The following is a 27831-nucleotide window of genomic DNA, read 5'->3' as shown; positions in this document are numbered from 1 at the left end:
GTAGCCGAGGCTTGAGGGAACTGGGAAGGCGGGCAACCTGTTAGCGCGCATGCGCCCCCGGTCAGCTGAGCCGTACCGTGTGGTCACTGCACCAACGTGGTATTTTTCACTCTCTGGAAATTGAAGCAGCAGGAGGTCCGACAGTCAGTGTTGCCAGCTCCGCTTCTGATGACCACCGCTGTCGGTTGCCCACCTGCCTCAAGCTGGAGTGTGTGATCCGAAGTCCAATCGCACGCCCAGGGGATTTGAGGAGAAAGCGCTCGCAAGACAGAAGGAACGACCCAGAGAGGTCAGTTAAGACATGACGGTTTATTGGGACTGACTGACTCCGAGAAGGCCGGCTGGCGGAGGTTGCACACCGCTATCGAGGGCAAGGAAGGAAATGCTTATATGGGGTGAGGGGACAAACACTACGTGTGTGCCAGGGGTGAGGAGACAGACTGGCTATGCTAGGAGGGATCATCCTCCAGCCACCAGCACCCCAAGGAACAAAACCTTGCTCAGAGCTGCCTGCTTCCCAGTGTTTCAGTAGAAACGGTGGGAGTGGATTGGGACAGCCCCAGAACATTCACATACCCTGCTCCAACCGTACCGCCCAAAGGAAGAGGCCATGTGGACACATGGTTATTCTGGGGCAAAGGATTAGAAGCAGGCAGTGTTTGTCCCCACGTGGAGAACACAGGGGTTGTTGGGGAGCCATCTCATCACGCATTCGTTTTGCCGGAATGAGACCCTGGAATGGGCTCCAGATCACTCAGGCTAGCTCTGCAAGTTAAAACCTGGAGAAGCGGTGTGGCCAGCTTCAGTGTGCTGAAAGCGTGACAGAGAGCCGGGAGCAAAGGGCAGAGCCTGGGGCAGAGAGCGAGGGAGAGCCAGGAGCGGAGGTGAGGGCTACAAGGTGGTGGAGAAGCCCGGAGGCAGAGAGGCAGGGAGGCCCGGAGGCAGAGACCACCTTGCCGCAGGCAGACTTGCCCTGAAGAGGAGAGGGGATTCTAGCTCTTGACCTGCCACCACTAGTATAAAACTGGGTATAAACCCCTTTACCCCATGAACGTCCTGTTGTCATTTTGGGGTCTCATTGAATCCGTAGTGAACTTGCCCAGAGCTGAAACCCTTAGGCAAAAAGTTTGGGATCCGGGGCAGCCATTTGCCCCTTGCACAGAGTGAGCATCCTCCCGGGTGGTAAGGCAGACTTCCTCAGCTGCCCCAGAAAGCCAGCCTCTGCCTTTACAGGACCACAAACCAGGGTGGAAAGGCTGCTGGGGAACAGAGCAGCGCATCTGGGACAACTTGGCAGCACAGCTGGGGAGAAAGGTAGCCCCAGGTCCTGGGTCTGCTCACAGGACTCTCTGGGTACCAGAGGTCACTTTGGTGCCCACTTTGCTTGACCAGACACACTATTTATATAAATTTTACTTCCAATTTAGTGCCTTTGGTCACTAACAAAAAGCAAAAGCTTTGGAGTCAGAAATTTGGAGTTGACCTACCCCTCCATGAAGTAGTACCTGTGTAGGAAACTATGGAAAGACTGTTTGCCTTTGCATTCCTGGGCAGCTGTTCTCACCCTCCCTCTTGGTTATACAACTAGAGTTTTGGATAAGGTTGAGTCTGACTGCGATGGCCTCCACTACCATCATCGCCAATTCTAGGAATGGGTTCCTAGAGGTGGACCCATCAGGAGAGCTCACCTCTTCTCCATGGTCCTTGGTGCAGGGATAGCTCCTTCCCCAGCCTGGAGCCACTCAGCAAGCGCTGCTCTGCCGACGATAGGGATTGGCTCACACAGCAACTTGACCTACGTGGCCAGGTTGTGCCCAAGCGTGTAAGTTTCAAGACTCTTGCTCAGCAGTTGAGAGAGGGGATGACCGCTTTATCCCCTGCATGTGACACAGGCAGCATACACTGGGGCTGCTTCAGGTGGCCACCTGGAAATCAAGGAGACAGGCAGGACTGAGAGAATCCCAGAGGTCAGAGCACCCAGCCTCTGAACCCTTTCACTTGTGTGAGCCAGCAAGGTCTCTTTATTGTGGAGGCCAGTTTGAACAGGCTTGTTTTTACTAGCAATTAGAAACATAGGGAATGAGAGGGTATTATGCTCAGGGAAATAAGCCAGGCAGAGAAAGACAAGTACCAGATGATGTCACTCATCTGTGGAGTATAAGAACAAAGCAAAAACTGAAGGAATAAAACAGCAGCAGACTTACAGAACCCAAGAGTGGACTAACAGTTACCAAAGGGAAAGGGACTGGGGATGATGGGTGGGAAGAGAGGGATAAGGGGGAAAAGGGGTATTATGATTAACACACATAATGTAGTGGGTGTGGCATGGGGAAGGCAGTATAGCACAGAGAAGACAGGTAGTGATTCTACAGCGTCTTACTATGCTGATGGGCAGTGACTGTAATGGGGTATGTGGTGGGGACTTGATAATGGGGGGAATCCAGTAACCACAGTGTTGCTCATGTAAGTGTATATTAATGATACCAAAAAAAAAACTTAGGGAATGGTGTGTTACAGTACATTCAATCTGAGATTTTGACTGAGACGCCAAGATGAGGAGAAAAGGCCACACCCAAATGTGTGTGAGACCAACCGCCTCCCTGCCCTGGAGGCGGCTTCACAGCAGCTATTGGAGAACTGATTCCCTCCTCCCACATTCTGGGAATACTAAAGACAGGAGAAAATGGTGACCTAGACGACTTCATAAGAAGGGTTTCTGTGGCAACGGGCTGGGTTGTGGGGTCCACTTCTCCCCAGTAGAGGAACTTTGGAAATGTATCTTGAACATATCCTTTCTTATACAAAAATGTGCTGCAATGAGAAATGTGAGATGTGAGGTCACAGTAAAAGTAACGCAAATATTTAATATATGAAAAGATTCTCTATCACTAAAGTGTACCATTAAGCTACACTAAAAACCAGTACAGCTGTCAGTTTGATAAAATCCAGAAGCTTGACAACATAATCTGTTGTCCACAATATTGTCCAAGAAAACCAGTTGCTTCATATATTGCTGATAGGAATACAAGATATTATAACTTCCATGGAAGGGGACTTGGCTATATCTAACACACTTACAAATGTATTTGTGCTCTGACAAAGAAATCTCATTTTCAGGAATCAATTCTAAAAATGCAGTGGCAAAAACATAATAAAAACATGTACACAAGGCACTGCAGTACTATTTGCAATAGCGGAGACTGAAAGCGACCCAAACACCCACCAACCGGAACAGGGTGAGGAAGCTGTAAAAGAGCCATGCGATGGCAGAGTCATGCATCTGTAAAACAAAAACAAAAACAAAAACGTAGTAATATCATTACATGTCATGGAGAGGCCTCCAGAATGAATAATGAAAAAAGCAAGGTTTAAAAAAATATAGTTCCCATTGCACATCTAAAAGGAGAGAAAGGAAAGGTTAAATATACATTCATATTTACTTATATTTTTAAAAAATTGAAGGAAAAGGCAAAAAATTTGTAAAGAAGCGCTCACTTGGGTGAAAGTAACAAGAAGAGACAAGAAGAATAGAAGCTGGTTCTACAAATATACCTTATTTTGTGTATTCAACTTTGGAATCACAAAAATACTTTAATTATAAAATAACATTTTAAAACACTCTAAACATTGAAATATTTAACATATTAAGTGGGTGACATAACTTCATGGAGAAGAAGTATTTCAAGTGACTTTAAAATATGAATTCGATTATATATATCTTGTAGAAGGTACTCTAAGGAGAAAACAGAAAAACTTCCCTCAAATAAAATATCTTACATTGTTTTTAGTAATCATTGTGTTCTTTTTGCTGACACTGATAATGTTATTCTGAGACTGTGTATATTTTATATTTAGTAATTATGTTAGTATTTTGGGAAATAGGATTTTAAGTTTTGGAGAAAAGAGATACACCTAGAATAATCTTAAATAAAAACTGCATGGTTGTGGTTTTGAATTGGAAGTATCAGTATGAACCCAGGATGCTTTTTATTTAAAAATAAATATTTTCTAGCTCTCTACATTGAATAGGCCTGAACACTGTAACAGACTCAGGACCAGTAATCACCTTTAGCGCCCAGATTATAGTAACTAAACACGATTTCCTACTAAAAGAAACCAGGAGTCGTTGGGAAATTGTGGAATCCAAGGTCTGTGGTAAGAAATGGACAAAATGATCCTGAAACATCTTGTAATTCTAGAAAGCAAGGAAGGTGTAACACCAAAACAAAGCCAACTACTACTATAACCAGCATGAAGAGGCTCTCCCTGTCCACATATGAGTTAATTTGTGCATCATCAGAGATCATAGCTGGAATGGAATGGAACACACAAAATAGGATTACTTCCAGAAGTTCATGATGATTTTTAAAAACAAAACTCTCACAGTTCACTGTTGGGTGGTACTGGAAAACCCAATCATTATTTTGAAAACTAGCAAAGAAAGAAGGAAAAAGAAACAAGTAAATGAAACATTTTTCCCACCTTGCTATTGTTACTGGCTAAGATGCGGCACTTCCCAAGGTTGTGTCTTGTAGGCCACGTAGAATGAAGCCAGCAGACAAGAGCACAGAGCAACCAGCAAAGCTTCTAATGAGGAACAAGGAGAGAATAACTCCTGCTGGCCAGGAGGGGCTGCAAGAGAGGATGCTGCCAGGCCTGCAGTGTGTAGGGTTTATAGAGCTTCTTCAAAGGACGAAGTCCATGCCCTGTGCACCTAATAGACAACTGAACCGACGACATCACATCTCATCCTGACTGACCGAAGTACAGTGCTCCATTTGTATCAGGCAACTCACTCCTGGTGGGCTGAAAGTACCGTGCTCCGTTTCCATAGGGCATAATCGATCAGCGCTGAGGTTTAGCTGCCTAAGCGGACTCAGAAGGCTGAGGGGGTTGGAGATTTTTGGAGGAAGAAGCCCCCACGGCTGTCTGGGAGTCGCTGCCAGCGCCGAGATGGGGATCGGAAGACCTTCCCATCTTCCAGGCCCGGTTTTCCAGGAGGTGGTGTCTTGTTAACTAGGAAGCCCTGGTTGTAGTTGCCTCTGGCTATGTCTTACCAGGGCCGTGAGTTCTACCTGCCTGCGTCCCAGCAACTCCTGCATCAATGTGAACTACATATACCTCAGGTTTATGGAACAGTTGATGGAGAAAGACCTTCCTTCCTCCCTCCCTCCCTCCCTCCCTCCCTTCCTTCCTTCCTTCCTCCCTCCCTCCCTCCCTTCCTTCCTTCCTTCCTTCCTCCCTCCCTCCCTCCCTCCCTTCCTTCCTTTTCTCAAGGGTGTGTGGTGTGTGTTTAGAAGGATGAAATTAATAGATGAGGAAGGAATATGGAGACCAGGATCACCATTTTCACAGGCTTAACACATCAGAGGATCTCAGCAGTGATCGTCACTGTCTGGTAATATCACACAAAAAAGACACACCAAACATTATGTGTCCTTGAGGGGAGGACACCCCCCCGTGTATGAGGTATTCTTTTCCCCCAAAAACTGAACTAAGTCTGCACTAATCTCTAGGTGTAACTTCACTTCCCAGGGAATACGGGGAATGGGGAACATGAGTAACAGTGCCATGGGATCAGTGGGCAAACCCTTCACGGGGGAATAACCTGTTTCCAAAAAAAGAGAGAGAGAGAGAGTAGGAGGGAGAGAAAACTTATTAATTTAACAAGGTTTCAGTGTCATATCAAGCAGTGACAACACGTGTACCTTGTTTTCTCCTGATTAGGGCAAATTAATAATAAAAACAATTATGATAGAAACTGGGAAAATGTGAACATTGACTAGATATTTTATGCAATCAAATAATAATTATTAATTTTTAGGTGGGATAATTTTACTGTTGTTTAATTTTTTTTAAATCTCCCTTCAGAGATACATATCACAATACTTATAGATGAAATGATATATTTAGGATTTGTGCCACAGAATGGAGGGGGTGCTGGATGGGTACAGATGGCACTAAATTAGCCATAACTTCATCCTTATTGCAGTTAACTGATGGTTACTGGGACTGTTACTGTGCGACTCTTAATGCATCTGCCAGTGTTTGAAATTGTCTATGAGAAAAATTATTTTTTGTTAAGTCATGCAAGTTTTCCATTTACTCTGTTATATCCCTATGCTTGTTTCAAAATTAAAACACAACTATTACCAAAAATCTTTCACAAGAATGGACACTTCAGAGAAAGGCACTGTGTTTATTTTAAGGATCTGTATGTCCACAACATGACCTTGTTTGCCCTATGTGGGTAGCCCCCCAAAATATGCACATCCTAATCCCCAGAACCTGTGAATGGTACTTTATATGGCAAAAGGGACTTTACAAGTGTGACTAAACTAAAGATTCCGAGATGGAGAGATTATCCTGGATCTTCTGGGTGAGCCCAGTGTCATCATAAGCGCCTTTATAGAAGGAGGAGGAGAGAGATTTGGCCACAGAAGGTGATGTGACAACAGAACCAAGGGTGGGGGGAAGGCCGTGATGTGGGGCCACAAGCCAAGGAATGATAACAGCCTCCAGACGCTGGAAAAGGAAGGAAAGGGGTTCTCCTCCAGGACCCAGAGGACCAGCTCTGGAAACACCTCGATTGCAGCCCCATGAGACTCATTTTGAACACCTGACTTCCAGGAATGTAAGATAATAAATCTGTGTTTTTGTTCTGTTTTGTTTTTTTAGGAGAGCAAGGTACAGGCTTTTATTTAGAGATAAGGTGAAAGGACAGAGCTCCTGGCTCATGCCAGGAGGGGACAAAAGAGTCCCAAATCTGTGTTGTTTTAAACCACCAAGTCTGTGGTGATTTGTCATGGTACCACCAGGGCACTAATACACCCCCATCTGCAAATCCCAGCATGCTGGGCAGAGCAGGGAGGCCGCCCCACCAGCTGGATCCCCCCTTTCTGCCTGGAAAATGGGTCTCCCAACTGGTGGGGTGGAGTAACTGAGAGGGCCCCGTGCAGCACCTCCCACGGGGCCAGCCCAGGGCCCCCAGCCCCGCCAGGCCTCTCCCTTCCCCTTCTCCCCACTCTTGATGTGCTGTCACGACAGCTGACAGGAGTACACATTTCCTGGAAAAGATAACACCCCAGGAAAAACAACGTCACCTTCAAGCTTTAGATTATAAATTAAAGTGGGAGAACAAACAATGCCAAGAGTCAAGGTCTTTGAGGTATTTGTTAATATAAATATGTCATTATTATCTCGGAGAGTTGACCTTGATGGGAGTTTTAGGTCTTACTAATGTGAAAGGGAAAAATATTTTTACAATTTGTTTTTTTATCAGGGCACTTCCATGGGTATTTTAAAGCCAAGATTATTACCAGACTGATTAATTCATTTTAACAACCAGTATTTTGTCAGGTAGAGGGAAGAATTCCAAACCAATGGAATGAAATTGCGTTACATAGGAAAACATATCAAGGAAAGGAGGGAGGGAGGGAGGTGTGATCATTACTTTTATGTGTCAACTTGACTGGATCAGGGACGCTCAGATAGCAGGTTAAACACTGTTTCTGGGTGTGTCTGTGTGGGTATTTCCCGAAGAGATTTGCATCTGTGTCAGTGGACTGAGCAAAGCAGATGACCCTCCCTCCCCAGTGTGGATGGGCACCGTCCGTCCCACTAAGGGCCTGACTGGAGTAAAAGGGTTGAATCCATCTCTGCCTGGATTGCATATTTGGCACGTCGGTCTTCTGCCTGGTTCTCAGGCCTTCAGACTCGGACTGGCATCTCCTACCATCTGTTTGCTGGCTCTCAGGCCTGTGAACTGCACCACTGGCTTTTCCAGGTCCCCAGCTTGACACATTGAGATATATATACATATACATAATTCCGATGATATTTGTTATAAGAACTAGCTCACAATTATGGAGGCTGAGAATTCCAGATGTATATATACATGTCCTTCTGTTGGCTCTATTTCTCTGAAGAATCCTGACTAATACAAAAGGAAAGAAAGAAAAGGAAAAGGTACATTGCTCTATAATCCCTCAGTTTTGGAAAGGTTACATAAAGATGTAAAAATCCTCCTCTAAACCCCCACCAACCTCAAAATTTCAATCCATAGATTTACTTACACAAATCTGATGAGCACAGTCCATACACTCCTGAAAGCCTGCCCCTGAGCAACGGTAATCCCATGTCCCAGCCGTGGGCCACAGCAAAGAGATGAGGCCCCATTTCACAGATGGGGAGGCAGCTGCAGAGGAGCAGAGCCCCTTGCCCAGGGCCACCTGCTGGTAAGCGGTACAGACAGGCTTCCAAGTCTGCGGTTGGGCCCAGAATCCATGCTCCTGTCCCCTACACTCGACTGCCTCTTGACCAAGCACACCTGGGAGACCTCTCACCCCTCGCTTTGGAAACCCAGGACCGGACGACGCAGTTCAGCTCAGGGGCAGCGGCCCCCAGGGAATGCCTCAGCAAGCAGGCCGAGGGGTACAGGATCGGAGCCAGCAGAGGGCCTTAGCTTACCTGGCGTGGCTGTCTACGCTCTCAGTGCCCCACTTTACTGCGGCATTGGAGGCCTGAATCAAGAAAGCTGGCATATTGGATGGAGAGCCCCATAATTCTGTGTATTTTGACTTCCTGACTGATTCTCAAAGGTTAAATCCCAGGGCTCTGCTCATAGTTAGTCTTGCTCATTTCAAATATTTGGAAATTTCCTTTTGATTACGTCTGCGGCTCTTAGAAAGATGAGTGCAGAACTTGGAGTCAGGCCCTACAGAAACCCAGAGGAATCCTTCTCATACTTGTCAGCCAAGGGCTGGGGGGACCCTCGGGCTCTGTTTCCCAGGAGCTCAGTCCAGGCGGGATCCGGGCCCAGGCAAACAGCCTCTCCAGCCTGGGCGAGTGCAGCTGAGTGGCTGGTTCTGGGGCTTAGATAAAAGCTGGGGGGTGCTCAACTGAGGAGGGGGTGGGGATGGGTTCTCATAATTGGCTCTGTGTACATGAGAGAGCCTCCAGCTCAGGGCTGACAGCACTCGATTTCTGCCCTCAGATGTTGAATCTAAGCCAGTGATTTGCTGGTTGCTTAACAGCACCAAGAACTGCCTTAATGTAAGTCAAGGGCACCACCAGGCTTTCCTTTTGATTGTATTATCCTTTTAAGTATTTAAGGCAAACAGCGATTGTCCTTTCTAGCTGTATTCGGCATCTTGTCTTTCAAGGGACCCGGATACCCATTTTCCTGTCCTCTGCAGGGGCCACCCTCGACCTGCTCTGGGAGCAGGACCTCCCGCCTTGCAGCTCTGTTTGTTTTGGCGTTTTATCAAGGAAAGACAGGATGGAAAGTTTTCCTCTCCTGCTGATGTCAGGCACAAACCCCTGACCTTTCTCTCAGCCACACAGCTAGGAGGAGCAGGCAGGCCTTGAGCCTAGAGACCCACGGACACACTGCGATGACTACAGAAATCACTTAGGCAATCTCCGCATAGGGCTTCCAGCAGCTCTGATGTGCTGCCTCCTGGCACTGTGGACATGGCCCACAGGCCCAACGCTTCCGCCCTGGACTATAGCTACGAGTACTACCTGGACTACTTGGACCTCCTTCCCGTGGATGAGAAGAAGCTGAAAGCCAACAAACGTGAGTCCTGAACTGGGGCAGCAGCCAGGCGGGAGCCAGGGTTGGTCCACATGACTCATTAGCTCCAGCAGATGCTATGGGTGAGCCGGAATGCAACCCTGCACACATAGGTCCATGTGGACACGGGGAAAGTATATCTGTTATCTTCTGCAACAGGTTTGGAAATAACCTGCTAAGAAACTAAGACATTTAGGGAGCAGAATATGCTTTTAAGAGAGATCTCTTGATAGAGTTTGATTGGTGTGGGGTTCCAATGAGCCAGGTGAGTTTCTTCAGATTATGGACTTCATGTTTTCTCTTGTTTCTGTACATTTGGGGGAGTTACTGTGTCCACCCCTAAGATGTGTGACTTACTAATGTCAGTTAAAATACCAACCGATGTTTAGTCTTTCTGGTCTCAGGAAGGACAATCTGATCTAACAACCTTTTGCTCATTACCCTCCATTCTTTATTTCTTGGGTAACTTGGTATCTGGTGGATAGTCTTCCCTGATCTGATTCTTCCATCTACTCAGCCATGATAACAAGTCAGTGGAGGAAAAGAGCATGAAAAGCAAATCAAACCAAAAACAAAGCCTCAGTGCTGAGCAGCCATCCTCGTCTATCCTGGGTCTCGGCTTCCCTGGGGGTTCCATGCTGTGCAGTCACATCACATGTCTGTCTCTAGAAGGACTGGGATGCTGATGCTTTTCATATGAAAAGAAAGGTGATCTTTACACAATCGCTCTAGACTGACATCCCCTTGCATGTTAGGATGAATGAAGGAGCAGACCCCTGGCAAGGCCCTTGGGGAAAGGCATCTGGAATGTCTTGTTAGAAGCCCCCGTCTCCAGTTTCATTTACAGCTTCCAGAAGTGCAGGCACACATCTGTGTTGGCTGAACATTTACTGTGTGCCAAGCATGGTACTAAAGCTTTTGGGAGGATGATGGGCTTGTTGTGTGTTTTCTGGTGCAAGGTATGTATCATGAAATTAAAATGCAGATTTCTGCCTATACAGCTCACAGTAAGGAAGACGTACAGTGACAGGGAGAAAGTGGCTGGGTTGAAATAAAAGCACACTCATATATACTGTTAAAAGTTCAGAACTTCAGGTGCATATTGATCTGGACAAAATGGAGACTTGCATTCATAGAAGAATTTTTTAAATTAACAGAAATGAAATAAAATTCTGGGTCAGCCTCAGATACACCCTTTCATGAGCCAGATATCCCCCTCTGTCACCCCACTCTCCTCCTGCTTTGGGTACGGAGACAGTTTGCAGCTTTAGAACCTTAGAACCTATAATCTCAAGCTTCCACAGCCCCCACTCCCCACCTGCAAATCACTTCCATTTCCGGATGAAGGAGCGGATCATTCTCTAAACTGTGTGGGTTTGAAAAGATGGTCTTTCTCACTGAACTAGGGGAGGACATTTACAGCCTGGTGAGCAGAGAAGTGAGGTCAAATAAGAAACTCCTCTCCAAACTGCCAGACCCAATAAAGACCATCTCAGGGAAGAAACTTGCCAGAGAGGACAGTGGCCTCCCATATGAAGAGTAAACATCTATTGGCATTTTAATAGAAATTATTTATGTTACATATTTAGGGGTGGACAAAATGACTTTCTCCCTAATTTACATACAGACTATGAAAAATGTGACCCCAACAATTTGAAGCAACTCACCTAGCTTACTGGAACCCCAAACAAATTAAACTCTTTCAATAAGTCCATCTTCAAAGACTATTCTGTGTGCAAAGTCTTAGTTTCATAGGAAGTTACTTCCAAATTTTTTACAGAGGATGTAAAATATGATTTTATACCCAAAGCCCTAGACGCCAAGTCTTTGACACTGCAGGTGTGTGTTTACTTACATACTCGTATAACAATTAACAGTACTATACACAGCAGTCAAAGTACTATTACTCCATTCAGGTTCCCGAATCTGTTTCCAGCATGTGTAAGTATGTAGGAGTGGGTCTTTGCATACATAACACCAAGCAATTCTCAACACTAGCAGGGTGAACTCAACTAAATTCTGATGCTATCTGCCCTGAGATAGCACCAAATTCCCCAGGTTAAGGGCTCTGTCCTACAAGCCTGCCCTCCATCCCTAACTCGAGGCCAGTTGCAAGCCCAGGCAGCTAACCTGTGCTTCCGCCCTACTGGCTACAGGTTAGAGGTTCCAGCCACCTCCCCCTTGGGTTTGATTAATTTGCCAGAGGGGCTCACAGAACTCAAGAAAACACCTTTACTAGTAAAGGATACAAATTAACAGCCAGATGAAGAGATACATAGGGCAAGGTCCCAAGTAAAGGGGCTGCTATTGTTGTGGAGCTCGGGGCCTGGCTCAGCGGCTCATGTAGGCAGCCAAGCTCAGAAGCTCTTCCTCCAACTGAGAAGCAGGAGCAAACCAAGCAGAGAGCGATAAGCCCTCCTCAGGGGTTTTTGTGAGGGCTTCATTGCATAGTCATGACGGACTAAATCATTTGACTAAATTTCACTCTGTGTTTCCCCCTCAACAATAATCCTAAACTGGCCCAGCAGCTACCTGCTCTGGGAAAAAGCCACTTCTGCCACCCTGTTCCTTCCCCAGGTTGATGTCAATGGAAAAATAATCCCAACGGCCACAGCTGAGGGGCTGGAGGGGCGAGAACACCTCTACTCAGGGCCTTGTTTGCACAGTACTTGGGGGCCCGTATTTCCCGTTGCTGTTGGCTCATGTGCGGTCCACTGACTGATGTGCGTCTCCCCCTCCGGCAGACGCGGTTGTCATTGCCTTCTGGGTGAGCCTGGCTGCCCTCGTGGCACTTCTCTTCCTCTTCCTGCTCTGCATGTCCTGCTCAGGCTCCGCACAGACGAGGTAGGTAAGGAGTGTGGGTGTGGAGGGAGCTTGCCTGGCGAAATAACCCTGGGTCCAGGTGGGGGGATATTATTTGGCCATAAAGTTGGAACGCAGCACTGATTCACAGTCACCGTGGGTGAACCTCAGAAACACTGTGCTATGTCAAAGAAACCAGACACCAAAGGCCACACATTATATGACTGCAATGATAGGAAATTTGTAGAATGGGCAAAACTCTAAAGACAGAAAGCGGATTGGAGGTTGCTAATGGGTACAGGGTTTCTTTTGGGGATGACAAAAATATTCTAAAACCGATTGTGAGGACACCTGCACAACTCTGACTTGGCTGGAGATCACTGAAATTTACAGTTTGCACAGGTGAACTTTATTGTATGCAAATATATCTCAATTAAGCTACTAGAAGAAATAAAGACAAGATGACCCCATGTGCCATTTAGGTCTTATCAAATGCCTCCCCAGGAAAATGGGACCTTGACTTCAGCATCTGTGACCACTATGCTGTGCTTAGTGGTTAAGTAGGAGGTAAAACCTAACAGCTCCAAGCCATAATTACAGCTTAGCTCACTGCATGTCAATTCTGTGCTGGAGAATTGGCCCACCGTATCCAGTTTTCCCTTCTAGCTTAACCTGCTCCCCAGAGGTACAGCCCTATGGCTGTCCTTACAGGGGGGCCCTATACCATGTCTTTCTCTGCCCTACCTGATGGGACAGGGGTGGGCAACTGACCCAAAGAGGGCCTATTCCCAGCTAGCCAACGCCCCTTGGAACATGTGGCCCGACAAGAGAGCTGAGGGCAGGTGGCACTGAGGAGTCCAAGAGGAAGCCTGGGGCTGGACCAAGAAGTCTCAGGGATTGGAAAACATGGATCAGCATGGACGCTGGTAGCAGAGAGAGGATTAGAGCCATTCTGAGAGGAAGTGGTGAGGTGCCTGGATGCCCCAGAAGGCAGAAGGAAGGGCAGCCCCTCTACCCAATGGGGTCCCGCTGCCAGCTGGGTGAGGGCCTGTGGATCTGCCGCACAGGCCCACCTCAGAGGGGCCTCTGCTCTTGCACCCCTCCCCCATCCACCCTGCCCGCAGGGTCTCACCCCCCAGGGATACACCCTCCAGCTCATTTCTAGTGCCTACCACATGTGGAAGGCAGGGACCAGCTTTTGAGCAACGAGGAGACCCACTCTTTCAGAACTCACATTGAATTTGATCAGATTTTTACCCCCAAAAGGTCCTTGGGGGATAAACTACTGGCATCAGCTTTCTCTTCTCCTCTTCCGGGATGACTTGTGGCGAGACTGAGCCAGGGACAGTTTTGCAAGTATTGCCAGGGGTCCGCCCGGTGTGGAGTTCCCGATCGGGGTGCCCACGGGTGGCCGTGGCTGAGGAGTCTTGTGTCTGCAGGGCCACAATTCTTCAGGGCAAACGTCCGACCCTGTTGGTCCTGACTGGCCACGTGGCTCACAAAGGAAAATGCTCTGAGCTTTGCAGCAGAAACGACCACTCGGGGCGGCTACGTGCAACCCCAGCAAGACCCAGAAAGAGCTATTTCCAGAGAAGTGTCTCTTCGCGTGCGAGACACATGGGTTCATTCTAATGACTGAGAGGAGGGCAGGCCCTCTGGGGACGCGGGTCTCTGCGTGCACGGCTCTCGGCACCGCGCCTCTTGGCCCTGCCTTTACCTACAAGGGTGCCGCCCCCATTACCCCAGGACCCCAAGGCGCGGCCAACCGACGGTTCCGCCAGGAGGATGGGCCTCCGCCCCCGCGCCGAGGCCAGGAGTCGCTCAGATAGCGGGGACTCTCGCCCGCACCCAGGCAGCTGGGCCCGGATGGCAGCGCGACCGCCCTCGCGCGGAGCACGGAGAGACGCCCACCCCATTCGCCCTGCGCCACGGGAACGGACCCGCGGGAGGCGCCACCTCTGGGGACAGGCTGCGGTCTAGGGCCCCGCCCGCTCTGCCTCCTCCCCCAGCGGACCTCTGTGAGCTGGGTGGCCGCTCCCTGGCTCTGGCCTGAGAGGTGTCTCCTCCGTGGCGCCCTCCCCACGTGCTGTGGGCGTTAAGAGGGGTGACAGGGCAGCCCCCAGGACAGGAAGGCCTGCTCTCCCGCCGGCTTTGATGCCTGCCTCCCCCTGTGCTCTGTCCCCAGGAACAATGTTCAGGACCAACGAAAGCGCCCCTGGAGCCCTGGCCTCAACTGTCCCCTCTGCCTCCGGAGGCACCTACTGCGCACAGGGCACGTCGGGGACCCGGCGGGCTCCACCCAGCTCGGTGGAGGAACCAGACAGCAGAGCACCCGGCCCTGAGCAGCAGCTGCAGCCAGGAGCCCCTCCGCCTCTCCCGCCGCTGCCCCCAGCCCAAGGCTGCTCTCCTTGGGAACTGGCCCTGGATGGGGGCCTCAGAGCATCAGCTGACTTCAGGAACAAGCCCAGAGAGCGTCCCCGGGGAGACAGAACCTCTCCCCATTGTAGAACTAACACCAGCAAACTATGGCCATTGCTGAGTGAACCGGTGAACGAGGACCCACCTGGACACATGCGTGTGCTCTGAAAGCCTGTTTACATGCTGCAGAAAGTGCACCTAGGTCAAGGTCTCTACCGGGTGGCGTGTGATTGACATTTTACCCAGAGCTTGTAATAATAGCCCACAGCATAGGCAGTAGCTGCCAATATTGCTGGTTTTATTAAATGCACCCAACCTGCTTACTTACTGCTTATGTTTGCTTTGGGAAGGATAGAAAAATAAAATCTTTATGAATTAAGATTTTAAAAATGTCGCTAATCTTTAATGTGCCACTTCTTAGCTTCAACTATTACTGCTGTACTATTTCCTCAACCCTGAGCTCACTGGGCCCATCTGTTTCTTTACCTTTTCTAGGACGCCCATGAGTGCCTGCTGAATTCCGTCCTCCACTGCCGCCCACCATGACCAACAGGGGGCAGTGTGTGTGCCCTGCCAGGCCAGGCACCAGAGTCACACTTTCAACCTGCCCAAAGCCTTTCAAACACAGAGCCCAAGGAGGTTGTATTCCCTGGAGGGAGCAGTCAGGCCCAGCAGGAAGGACCTAGGCCCAAAGGGAGAAAATCTGCCTCTGAATGCTGTCACAGAATATCTTTTAAGCTGGTACAAAGGGTCCCATTCTGGATGAGACCATGTGACCTCCGATCTGAGACACCATCACCTCCACATGGATCTGGTCCTCTGGTGCCCAAAAGCCTGCCCCTGGCAGGGAGCCAGCCCCACACTAAAAGGCCCTAAAGCCCACTCCAGCCTAAGTGGTAGAGAGAGAGGATCCCCCAAGTATCACGTGCCACACTTGGGCAGTGGGTTAGAAGGGAACACGTGGCTTCTCCAATTGGAGTCTAAGTGTAGGATTCTGACCTCAGAATATTCTCCAAGAACACTGACACAGGTATTTTCGGGAGAGGGGAGGTAAATGCTTTCTAGACAATAAGCCCGATTTGTGGTAAGGGGACCAGCAGGTAAGCATTACCTGTATCTTGGTTAAGCATCTTAAGTCATTTAAAAAGAGTCTAAAGAACACTGGAGGCATACAAAGTGTAAATGTTTAAGCCAAAACCAAGCCATTCTTGGTACTAACCATGGTATTCAAGCAAATAAACACCATCTCCCAGGTGACAGGGAATGCTGTTGTGCTGGCACATGACAGTGGCCAGGCAGACCTCCAAAAGCCAGGGTGTGTGGGAGGGACATGGCTGTAAGCAGAGCTTTACTGACAGGCTGGAATTTCATCTGTGAAACCATCATATTTGCCATCTGTCAGCTACAACCACTAATTAATACAGGAACCTTAGAGTCAAATCCTCACCTCTAACATGCAGGTCTCCGTGGAATAAAAATAGCCCTCCAACATCAATTAAGCAAAACACAAAAAGCTAACATAAAATAAACATTTATTAACAAGTTATAAAATTCAAAAGCCCCTCTTTGAAACAAAATTAAAAAAAATACAGTCTGACTTCCCAAAGCAGAGGGCACATCAACTCTATACTTTAAGGATTTAGTGTAACATCCTTTCAATAAAATAATTAACACTGGCAGGAGCTTCTTAATTGAAAAAGTTATACCAACCTTTCTTTTGACTTCTTATAGAATAAGAAAGCTTTAAACATCTCTTCATGCCCTTTTATCTAATAATTTTTGGACACTTTAGAATTAATACCCACAAATCCCTTAAGTGCTCAGAAGTGTTACCTCAACTTGAAGTATTTCCTTTGGAGAATGATGAACCCGACAAGAAGGGTCTTGCCTAACTAAATACTGGATGGGCTCATGGCCCCAAAGACCCCCATGCCTACTAGGACTGTGGAACCAGTCCCTTGAGTTCATTATTTATTGGTCAGTTAAATAGTCCACTTTTCTTGTCAGGAAACCGTCAATATCCAGAGCCCATCCTTTTGCATGCCCTCCACCGAAACGTTTGACTCAGCCAAACTTCTAGAACCCGGCACTGCAGACAGCAGGCAGGGCGTCAAGCATCTGGGGCTGAGGCAGCGAGGTCCCTGCAGAGCACGAAGATGGCCTCCTTGTTCCCACTTGGCACGTCCTCTGCAGAGTCACAGACCATCCGGACATGAGTTAGGAGGGTGTCTGGCCGCTGGGCCCCCAGCCAGACGTCCTTAATGTACAGAGACACCAGCAATGCTGCCGCAGCTGAGGAAGAGGTAACAACAAGCCCATTAGGATGCAAATCTATTCAACTGGAAAGCAAGTCATCTTGCTCATACACATGGGGACACTGGGGCTTTGATAAGGTGCCCAAATGAACTGTGTCATATACTTGGGGCAACCTGAGATAAGCATGCAATAAAACATACTAATGTTGTCTTCTCTTAACTATTGGGTTAACATTTTCTGTTCCTTTTAGGATGGATCTTTTTATTTGATGAATGTGTTGGAATGTAAAGAAGTTGAAACAAGCCGGGTCCCCTCTTGGTTTGACCAACAAGCAAGACCCAGCACTGACGTTTGCAAAGAGCGTCTTAGAATCACTTGACGTCAGGGTGGCAAGGTGAGGAGACCACGCCCCACAAAAAAAGATTCAAGTCCCTGACTGAAGCCAGGTGAGGGAACAGATTGGCCCTGCAACCAGGTGAGTTCACCTCCTGGGCTGCTGGCCGGTCCCCCTTGTGCCTCAGCAAAAGGGACAACCCTCCCAGGAGGAGTCACACCACAGTGACAGCCTCCCCAAGCCTTTGCTGATCATTCATTTATGCGTTTAAACGTTAATTAAGCACCTGCTACCTGCCAAACACCTGAACTGCATTGGTGCGCTTGTGCATCTCTGGCTCATGAACACACCCATGTGCATATAAACATACATGTGCTTCTGTCCACACGCAGACATCTGGCCATGATATGAAACATTATTCTTCACTTGGGTAACAGCTGACACGTAGGAAAGCCACTGTTCTTCAGGGTGGGGGCCCCCCGTGGACACAAGGTTGGGAAGAGGGCACCTTTGTCCCCATCAACATGACCACTGAGAGCAAAGGGCAAAGACTTCCTCTGTCTTCACCCTCAGTGCCCGAGATCCCCAGCACTGTGGCGGGGGGCCTGAGCACTAACCAAAGTACCTGATGGGCTCTAAGGGACAGAGTCACCCCAGGCCTCAGCCCCTCCTGCACTTCTGCAGCCTGTGACCCAAGAACCAGCATTACCTCGTGTGGCTTCATCCTCCTCCTTCAGAGAAGCCAGGTGGAGAGCCTCGACTGCTGTCTGGAGGGAGCTCCCTGCTGGGCCCCGGGCCCCCACAAGCTGCAGCATGACCGTGTTCAACAGGCAGGCCACACTCTGTGCGGGCCCGAGCAGCCCCTCGGTACTGCAGAGCCGGCTGTACAGCTTAAATATGCCACTCCTCACACGACTGTCCCCAAGAAGATCAGCCACGATGACTGGCTGTGGCAAAATGTGGCTCTTAAGCCATCCAAGGAGTCCAGCAGCCTCTGCCCTGCTGAGTGGGTTGTCGGCCACTGAGCACAGCACCCAGGTGGCTGCCAGGGAAGCGGTGGCGTGCACAGGGCCCGGTGCCCTGCTCTCAGGGGTGGTCCTGTCTGCAGGCTCCTGAGCAGGCTCACAGCTGGGGAAGACTGGCCCCCAGTGAGTCAGTATGGACCTCAGGAGGCCCTTGCACGTCTCCAAGGTGGACGCCTGCAGCTCAGGGTCAGCCGCCTCCTCTGCCTCCCCAGGCCTCCTCCTTCGGCCCCAGGGGCCTCTGGCTCGGGCTGCCACAACAGGCCTGTTCTTATCCTTGAGCATTTCTGTTATACACAGAGAGAAGGACAGTGAGACTGGTGTCCCTCCCCCACACGGACAGGGAGAGGCAGCTCACAGGCACTGAGCGCTCGGCCAGCAGGACTGGCTACTCTGCCTGCAGCGCAGGCGGAGCTAAGCGTCTGTGAGCATCATCACTGTTACTACAGTGCCATTTAATCCCTGCCGCAACCCTCCACCCTTACCCGGCCTGCCCCTCGCAGAGGCGGAGCTGCATGCAGCGCCAGGTCTCCCGGCTCCCTCTTCAGGGCTGGGAAGATGGATACGCACTGCTGAGGGAATGATGCGCCTATTCTGGGGGGAAGGAGCACAGTTTGGGGAGCCCGCAAGGAGGCCCCGGGTCCCGACACTCACTCAGGAGCTCCTTGACTTGGTATTTCTCAATGGCTGCTCTCAGGTCCTCTTGGAGCCCGGTGTCCCTCCCGATGAGGCTCCACTTGTGCAGGAGGATGAGAACGTCCTTGGTGGACAACACTGTCTCATTCACGGTGAAGCGGTCCATGTCTCTGAAGGCCTGTGTGACGGTGGCCCGGTACTTAAGGACAGAGTCGAGCGCCCCGAAGAAGCTGGCCAGCTGGGCAGAGGGCAAGGCAGGCCTGTGGGGAGCCAGTGTCACACCCTGAGCAAAATGCTTCCTTGTCCTGCAGCCAAGGACCGGGGTGGCCAGTGAACACCACCCACCCAGAGACACAAACGCTCCGCCCACGACTGGGAGTTTCCTTAGCAACAGACTTGGGACGTGGACCCCTAGCACAGACCAGGAAGCGAGCTGCTCCCGGACAGGTAGAAAGGGGACCGAAGTGTGACCTGCATCCTGGAGGCACAGGAATCTCCTTGGAAACCATGACCAATGGTGCGAGCTGGGCAGAGGGCCTGAGGGGCAGAGCACCAGCGCCTACCAGGACACGCGGGGACTGCGGGCCCCTCCCCTTCTCGTGCGTTCAGACTCCAGGGAAAAGGCTCAGGAAAGCCCGGGACAGCCCCAGCCATGGCCCCGAAGATGGGCCCCGGGGAAGATACATACCTGTGAGCTCTCCCCATATGAGAAACATGGGGGCTCTTCGATCCTGACTCAATGGTTTACCCCACAACAGCACAAAACCAAATGCCCTGTTCCTTCCTGGGACCATCTTCATTCTGAGGGCACATTCCACTGGCTCCCAATATACCTCTGAGCCCAGATCAGAACCCCAGGTGCTCACTGCAAGTCGGAGAGAACTTAGCTCTCCTGAGGAAACCAAGAGCACTTTTCTAAGGGGTCAGATGAAAATACTGAAATTGTCAAGAAAATTCAAGTGCAGGCTGATGAAGCAGGGCCAAGCTAGGAGCACCCATTTTGGGCAAAGGTTGTGGGCAATCCACTCTTCCTACAAAACACCACTTTGAGCACCCAAATGAACCATCCAGGTAGATGGTCTGCCTGCAAACAATGATCAGGTATGGCCTGTTGTGGGTTTTTAAAAGCATGTTCAGTTCTCAGTGTCTTCCTGCCTCATAAAGTTGAGGTGGAAATGAGGAAATGCTAACATACCTGCCTGATGTCCCCACAGCTGACGGCATCCCTCTGGCCCAGCGCCCACCTGTGCAGGCGGGACCAAGGGGAAGGCTGAGAGATGATGGCCACAAGTGACTGACACCAGGGGCCTTACCTGGCGGGCGAGGGGCTCACCTCAGGTGCTTCATGAGCACGATGAGAACGTAAAGGAACTCATTGACCAGGTGCAGGGCGAGCAGCTTCGGGCGCTTCTGGGACCCAGACTTGCAGGGGGGCTGACTCCCCGACTCCACACCTCTGTGTCCCAGGTTGGTCACCCACAGAGTGTGCAGCAAGGAGATTATGCTGCAGAGCAGCGGGGTCTCCAGAAACCTGAAGCCAAAGAGGAAGGCTCACTCTCTGTCCCATCCCCTTTGCTGACAGCTGCTGGGTGAGGGGTGGCGGGAAGCACGGAAGACTGTGACTGTGGGGGCAGCACCAAGGGGTGGCCTGGCAGCCTCCCCCACCAACAATTCTACCTGCTCAGCCCCACAAAAGCACAGAATCTCAGTAAAAAAACAGGGTGCCTGCTGCACAAGTGCAGCTGCAGTGCAGGACGAGGCCCCAGCTCTCCTTTCCAGCCAGACGACCACCCCGCGTCCCACGCTGGAGGGCAAGTCTGGAGCCACTGTCCCACTCATGCGAACAGCTCTACTTCCACCAGGAACAGAGGAGGAGCCAGGCATGCCTTCGATACATCTGCAACAGTCTTGGAGCTGATGTCCAATGATTTCAGACTTAGGACATTACTTTTAGAGAAAATTTTTTAAATACTTCAAAAAAAATGCACAGAAGGGCCTGGACATTCCTGGGCTTATCAGTGTAGTTAATTCTTTGAAAGAAAGATTCCTCCCCCCTAGTGCTATGTGCAGAGACAAGGCGTTTGTCTTTTCAGACAGCCTCAAACTCAGGAAAGTATTAGGAAGCAAAAGAGACTATGCTGTGGATTATATTGAGCCACCTCCCCACCTCCCCACATGCATGCACTGAAGCCCAACCCCACGTGACCGCATTTGGAAGTGGGGCCTTGGGAGGGAACTAGGTTTAGATGTGGCCATGAGGGAGGGTGGAGCCCCTGTGATGAGATCAGTGTCCTGACAAGGACAGGAAGAGAGCACAGCCTTCTCCCCGCTTCTTGGCCTCCCTGCCACCTGAGGACAGCAAGAGCGGGCTGCTAAGGGCAGGAGGAGAACCCCAGAACCACCAGTGCTGACCCCTAACCTTGGGCGCCCAGTCTCCAGAACTGTGAGACAGTGAATTCCTGTTTGGATCTCCCCGTATGTGGGCCGCCCACCCGGCAGCCGAGGTAACTATGACACACACCCGCTCCAGCCCCTCAGTGCTGCTCCAGCACCAGCTCCTCAGGAGCACCTGAGCCGGCGCGGGTGGTGGGCTCTGGGACCCACCCTCCAACACAGGGCCAAACGAGCTCCTGAACCTGGAGGCTTCCTGTTCTACTGCAGGGATGGCTGCAGTCATGCACCCTTAGATAGCTGATCCCACTCCAGGGACTGCCTGGACTGTGCAGAACACACAGACACGCTGGCTGGCGAAGCCTTCGCTGAATGCAAACAGCAGTGGGCACGTCAAAGAAAGATTTAAGGTGATGAAATGCCACTGCAGTCTTCCCAGCGGGTGGGTACCCAGGCATGTGGTGGAGGACACGGTTTCGGGCAGCATGGATTCTACTGGACATTTCCAGTGGCCACTGAAGCCAGCAGTAGACACAACTGCCTTGTACCCCCCTTCCTGCCTGACACACGCCTCTCCTGCACAAGGTGCTTACTTGCTCTCAAGGATGTTTAAAAGCCACGTTAAAAGGCTATAGTCCCGCAGGATCTCGTAGGCAGCTTTGGCATTCCGGGCGGCATTCTGTAGGATTTCCAGAATCCAGTTCTGAAAATCCAAAAGAAGAAGTTATTCATCAGTTTGGAAAACCTAACTTACTCGATCAAGGGAACAATTTAAGAACAGAATGGTATGTTACAATTGCAGGTGGTGGCCGCGTATGAAGTCTGTTTGCTAACTCTGCGAGGGGGTGGCCACAGAGGAATGTGCCCTTCCCCTTACGTGACAGCCAGAGGACACAGGCCTCTATGGCAGCTGCTGGGTCTGGGGGGCTGCCCACTCCTGCTAATCCATCATGAAGAAACAGCCCACGAGCAAAGGTGCAGCATGGACAGCACGTAGCCTAGATGTATAGCAGCCTGAGCTGGCAGAGAAGGTGGGCCCATTTCCAGCCCTGCCCTGAACTGCAGGCAGCCCATTCTGCCCCCTCAGGTGTAGCAACTGGGAAGGAAGATGTAAAAACGGCACTGCCCCTTGAAATGTTAGTTGGGTACGTTAGAATTCTTACATGCCATAAAAAGTAAAACACTAAACTCAAATTCAGTTTATTCACACGTTTCTTACCCTTCACTCACTCTTATGTATACCCATATTTACTTCATATAAGAAACTGATAGATATCAGAAGCTGACTGAGCTAGAAGTTAACCATAATACCACAGGTTTTACCCAGCCTCTCCCTGCAGCTGCGACAGCATCAGAGCCCTCGCACAGGAGCTCTCGGTCTAGGGAACGGAGTCAACAGCAGATTCCCTCACTAGCTGTGAGGCACCCAGTTTCAACTCCCAACTCTTGATCCTGGCCAAGTTTTGATGACCCACGATGTCTGTGCGTAACTGAGCTGCAGAGGCTTGAGTGTCTCAGCCACAGCCCCACAGTCACATACAGGGTGATCTGTTTGCAGATGTCGTAGCCAGCTGCAAAGGCTCAGGATTACCGATCAGCTACTCTCTCTTCACAGGCCTTACTACCAGGTGAGGGCACAGGAAGGGGCTATGACAAGCACTTCATCAGGAGACAGATGACAGTGAGAGTGCAGCCTGCACCCCAGGCAGCAACACGAAGGACACTGGTGGTGTGTCACTTCCCTCAAAGCCAGGTTAATGTCACCTCACTTGGGTGGTCATGTCCGGGCTGAGATTACAAATCACAAGGACTTGATGTCTCAACTGAACCTTGAGAAAACACACAGGCCTTTCAGCCTCAAGTAAACCTGAGGGACCCACCTACCTGCGCCACTTCGTCACACAACGAGCTGTTGAAAAAGGACAGGATGATGGAGAAAACTCCTCGCCTGGCGTAGAGCTCATAGCAGTGCTTGTCCCGGATTCCCTGACGTAGAATCCCAAACACCCATTCCTGTTCGGTCTTTTGCTGCAATCCAGGTGAACAAGAAACTACTGTTAAGTTAAAGCCTTTTTACCCGACAACTCCCCAAACACCTCCACCTTCATGGGGTAGCAAAAATGGCAGCAGGCCACCCTGACCTCCATCTCTAATCATATTATTAAAGATCCTCGGTTTTACCTCTGACCTGGTTCCTTCAGGTCAGAAATAATGGACCAAGTCAAGTATAAACACTGAACTGTTTTCATACAGCAGGTGTTCCATAAAAGCACACTGAATATTTAACCAGTGATTCACTAAGAAAAGAGAAAATGCCATATGACTTAGAGCTCTACGGCAGAGCTTAAGAGAAGCTACCTAAAACTTGATACACAGAACGAGAGGCACTTATTTCTCCAAGCAAGCCTGGGTGGTCCTCCATGTTTCCCGGCCCACTTGCTCTCCCACTGCTTGTGCGATGGCGCCAGCTGGGCAGCAAGCAATCCTAATGGGTAAAACGCCGGAATGACAGCCGTGGCTGTGCAATCTGATCCGGGCATCTCCCAGGGACCTGGAGGACTTTAGGAGCATCACCTCAAAGTCTGAGCTGAAGAAGAACTGGTAGAAGCCTGGAACTTTGTTCATATTCAAGTACTCGTGTGATAGCAGGAACTTGTTGATCTTCAAGTACATGTGCTCCTCTGTGGACACAGGCAGACAGTCACACCGGGCACTGTGGGATGCCCTGCGATCTGCTGGAGTTGGGGGTGGGGTTTGGGGGCACCCACGCACATCCTGCCCTGGGAATTCCTGTAGTCTTAGCTAGGCGGTTAGTTCTCAAGCAGGAGGCAGTGGGACACCTTAGTTCTACGCCGCATACAGGCCTTCCCTCGGGGCAGGGCACCCAGTCGAGGGTGCCCAGTCCTTCAGAGAAACACCCTCCCCAGTCATCAGCCTACACTCTGATCAGCTGGTGGGCAGAGTGAGACCTGGTCACCCAGAGCACAGGGTGAACACCCACATCCATCTGCCCCCCACTGAGGGGAGCTGCCACAGCAAAGGGGCTCTGACATGCACTGGGGCAGGAGGCTCTGGAAGGCACCGAGGCTGACAGGACAGACATCGCCGCCCCCTGCTGCTTCTCACCTCAGGTGGCTGCCTCCAGGCTGGCCTCAGAGCCCACCCCACGACCATGCTGCCCTACACCCCCACCCCAACAGGAGGCCTGATGGGGGACAGAGATCGCCCGGGCGGCACAGACTAGATGGGGGGCCAAGACCATCATCACTGGGGCCTCTGCGAGGATATTTTCTTGGAATAGCTTTTTTCTTTAGAGTCTATAAATGGATAGCTGCCTTCTTTTCCTCCTGAATTCCTAAGATGAACAAAAATCCACGTAATAAAATAATACAGGAACAGATGAACTGTGGGGCCTTGGACAAACCATTCCACCTCGGGGGCCTAAAGCTGGGGACAGTTCCCACATGTGAAAATGACAGTCACACTCAAAGAACCCTGTGGTCCCCTGTGATTTTTCACTAATAATTAAAAAAAAGGCCTTATGGACTAACTTCTCATGCTGCTGAGTAGTGGAACCCTGTCACGAGTAAAAAGCAGCAGTAACTTAGGTGGCACCTGCGTGGTGACCCACAGCCCAAATGCTTTTGGAGGACCCAGGGGTGCACTGGGCCAACAGCGGCTGCCACCTGGCAGGTGCGTCCGTGTCCAGAGCCTTCTCTGTGCTCCAGTGCAGGATTCATATCCCCTGCACACCAGAACCGTGACACGGAGGCTACAGTCTGCTCTTATCACAGCTTTAGACACCTACAAGCAAACATGAATACATATTCTTTCTCCATTGCTCACTTCTGTACCTGCTTCTCCACTAAATTTTTCTGGATTTAATTACATAGGGGCCCATGCACAGTTTCCTCACAACCACCGATACGGGTGAACATCCCAGTGGCTCCCAATTGTTCACTGTCACAAGCACGGGATGGCCCTGAGGCAGCCTTTTGCACAGGTGTGACAGTCTCACCTGCAGATTTAACATCCACACGTGGACTTGCTCAGACTCAGTATTCCAAGCTCTCCCAGACCCAATCCTATCAGTGGTACCTGGTTTCAAAATCAGCAGGGCAGCCTTGGCAATGAAGAGGGCCACGGTGAAGGTGAGTCTCATGTTCTGAGTGCGAATCCCCTCCCGGACTACATCCAACAGGTAAAGTAACTTAAAACCAGGAAAAAGAAGAAAAAGAGACAAGGATTTTAAAGATAACCGTGATCAGCCATGTCACAGGCAGCCTAATCTAGAGCTTTGCTGGACACCTGCTCCTCCCATGCCAGGAACACCAGAGACGACTAACGGCGGTGGCAATGTCCTTGCTCGCTGCCATCTCAGGAGTGTTCTGAGTGTCTCCTCGAGGAGCCGGGCATGTGTCCAGGGGCAGAAGGGGCAGGACTACACCCCAACACCCAGTCTGCTCTTAATTCCTACTGCCTCAGGGCGCAGGCTGCTGAGACTCTGGGTCCTGGGACAGCCGCCTGAACCACAGAGAATCAGTCACCAGAAATTAAACTGCCTTGCCCACCACAACAAAAGAGGCTCCCTGGGGGCTGAGGACAGCCCCCGCATCACTCCCTAAAACAGAACAGACCTTCATCCTTTATCGGAGGTCTCCTGGCAAGGCTTCTGTGCTTCTCAGAGACCCATCTACCAGAGGCATGGAGAGCCAGCTCTCCAAAGTCTGCCAGGCACCCTCAACCCCACTCACCTGGGACTGTTCTGGGAACCGTGCCCCCTCCAGATGTGAGTAGTAGGCCACCAGGATGTGATAGGCTGCAGCTCGCATATGGGGGTCATAGCTGCTGAGGGCCGCCACAGTCAGGCCCAGAGCATTTGAGTCCAAAAACATTCGACAATCCACCACAAATTCTATGGGAGATACAATAGCATTAGACACACACACTTACACACACACACGATTCCATGATGTTTAATAACATGGAGAATTAAATTCTCTTCTGCATTTGGCCAGTATGTGCTATGTGTACTATATACAAGAAATGCAACTGTCCCCCCAGCTCCCTTAGGCTTCTGCTGAAGTTGACAAAAACCATCCTCCCTTCCAGGGTAGTAATTACCACGCCTCTAGCTTCTCCAACACCTGTAACCCCAACCAGGATTATTTCATTACTCTCACAAACCCCCAATGAGCCAGAGAGGGACAGAGGCACCCTTTGGACCTGAGGCACAGGTCCTAGTCTGCAGGAGGCCTGGGGAACACCACCAGGGAGTCAGAAGGGAAAACCGGCTCCCTGGGTCCACCTCAGTCACCCTGCTGGCTCTGAATCCCCACCTACGAGAACTGCGAAGGAAAATACTATGAGTGCAAAGCTGGGAAATACAGTCATTGCAAAGCAGTCGTACCTGGCCCATCAATTTTATAAAAGGTTTACTTATATCCACCTGGCAACCCTAGTTCTTACTTTAAGCAACAAAAATCTCACAGAAGCACAGCTCACCACACTTGAGCAAATGCTACAGTCTGAAGAGCCTATTACCTGATATCCATGTGTCACCCATTAGGCCTTGACAAACTCACAATCACTTTAGGAGAGGATGTGACAGAAGAGGCCAGATTCATGAGGGGACCTACCTGACAACATCTGAAAGGGTTTGATTATCATTAATAAAATAAGGACACTTCAAATCCTCTCTGATGAAAACCCAGGCCTTTTTACGAGATGAGTGCTGTCAAGAAAAGCCTCAGAACAGAGATAGGTCACTGTGTTTAAAAATGGTTAAGCAGGGTTTGGTCATGATAATCACCCATGAAGATATTCTTTAGACTGAGTGGTGACCTAGTTAGATTAGGAACCAAACACTAACCAACTGAAATGACTACCCCAAATGGGTAAACTTGGAATGTGCTATAAATAAAAGATATATGTCACTGATAATGTTTTTAGAAAGTCAAACTTTTTTTTTCTCCTCTCCCTAAAGATGGACTTTTAAAAGGAAAATGTCTGCAATTTAAAAAACTAAGAATATAATAAGAAAAATTTTAATAAGCTACTTTTCCTTAACCAAGCAGCTTCATAGCTACATCATGGTGTCCAAATGGGTAGCTGTCCCAAAACACAGAAATCATCCTAAAACATATAGTTTCCTTCCGCCTCAGAAGAATCAAGAGTTCCCTGGAGCCTCCACCAGCAACCCACCCAACGGCGGATTGATGGAGGTGGGCTCACTTGCACACAGTCGGCTCTCTTTGACTTTCTCAGCTTTTACACCATAACAAATAACCAACATTTCCACTTCCAGCCATGAGAGTGAGAAGAATGGACTTACCTGTCTTCCTCAAGCAACTAAAAAACTACACTGAAGAAATAAAACCAGGATTTTCAAGACA

The 27831-nt window shown here is 49.9% G+C and overlaps 2 protein-coding genes across 6 annotated transcripts in view; one reads left to right on the top strand and one right to left on the bottom strand.

Annotated features, from left to right (window-relative positions):
• Window positions 1–47: 47 nt before the first annotated feature.
• MRAP (melanocortin 2 receptor accessory protein) lies at window positions 48–15159 on the top strand. 4 transcript variants are annotated; one of them, XM_057504108.1, is made up of 5 exons: window positions 48–289; window positions 9432–9580; window positions 12322–12421; window positions 14126–14435; window positions 14565–14687. In XM_057504108.1, exons 2-4 carry the CDS (start codon window positions 9475–9477, stop codon window positions 14430–14432), a joined length of 513 nt encoding a protein of 170 aa, XP_057360091.1. In that variant the 5' UTR covers window positions 48–289; window positions 9432–9474; the 3' UTR covers window positions 14433–14435; window positions 14565–14687. The 4 variants fall into 4 exon arrangements, with proteins under 4 accessions (XP_057360091.1, XP_057360082.1, XP_036736206.2 ...); XM_057504099.1 differs by having other exon boundaries at window positions 49–289; window positions 9338–9580; XM_036880311.2 differs by having other exon boundaries at window positions 50–289; window positions 9338–9580; window positions 14126–14397; window positions 14565–14699.
• Window positions 15160–16311: 1152 nt separating this feature from the next.
• LOC118909639 (nucleolar pre-ribosomal-associated protein 1-like) overlaps window positions 16312–27831 on the bottom strand; it is a 67097-nt gene continuing 55577 nt past the window's right edge. The window contains exons 31-39 of one of the 2 annotated variants that reach the window (XM_036880308.2): window positions 26191–26351; window positions 25535–25646; window positions 24011–24117; window positions 23321–23464; window positions 22030–22139; window positions 20379–20576; window positions 19064–19305; window positions 18097–18696; window positions 16312–17089 (exon numbers count right to left, since the gene is read on the bottom strand). In XM_036880308.2, coding sequence (XP_036736203.2) covers window positions 16908–17089; window positions 18097–18696; window positions 19064–19305; window positions 20379–20576; window positions 22030–22139; window positions 23321–23464; window positions 24011–24117; window positions 25535–25646; window positions 26191–26351 — 1856 coding nt within the window. In that variant the 3' untranslated portion in view covers window positions 16312–16907. Of the gene's footprint in view, window positions 17090–18096; window positions 18697–19063; window positions 19306–20358; window positions 20577–22029; window positions 22140–23320; window positions 23465–24010; window positions 24118–25534; window positions 25647–26190; window positions 26352–27831 lie in introns of those variants that run through there. The other variant, XM_057504091.1, reaches the window with a different exon arrangement.

The sequence above is a fragment of the Manis pentadactyla genome, chromosome 1, assembly GCF_030020395.1.
Source record: "Manis pentadactyla isolate mManPen7 chromosome 1, mManPen7.hap1, whole genome shotgun sequence".
Lineage (NCBI taxonomy): Eukaryota > Metazoa > Chordata > Mammalia > Pholidota > Manidae > Manis > Manis pentadactyla.
This window is presented reverse-complemented; position numbering and strand designations above follow the sequence as displayed.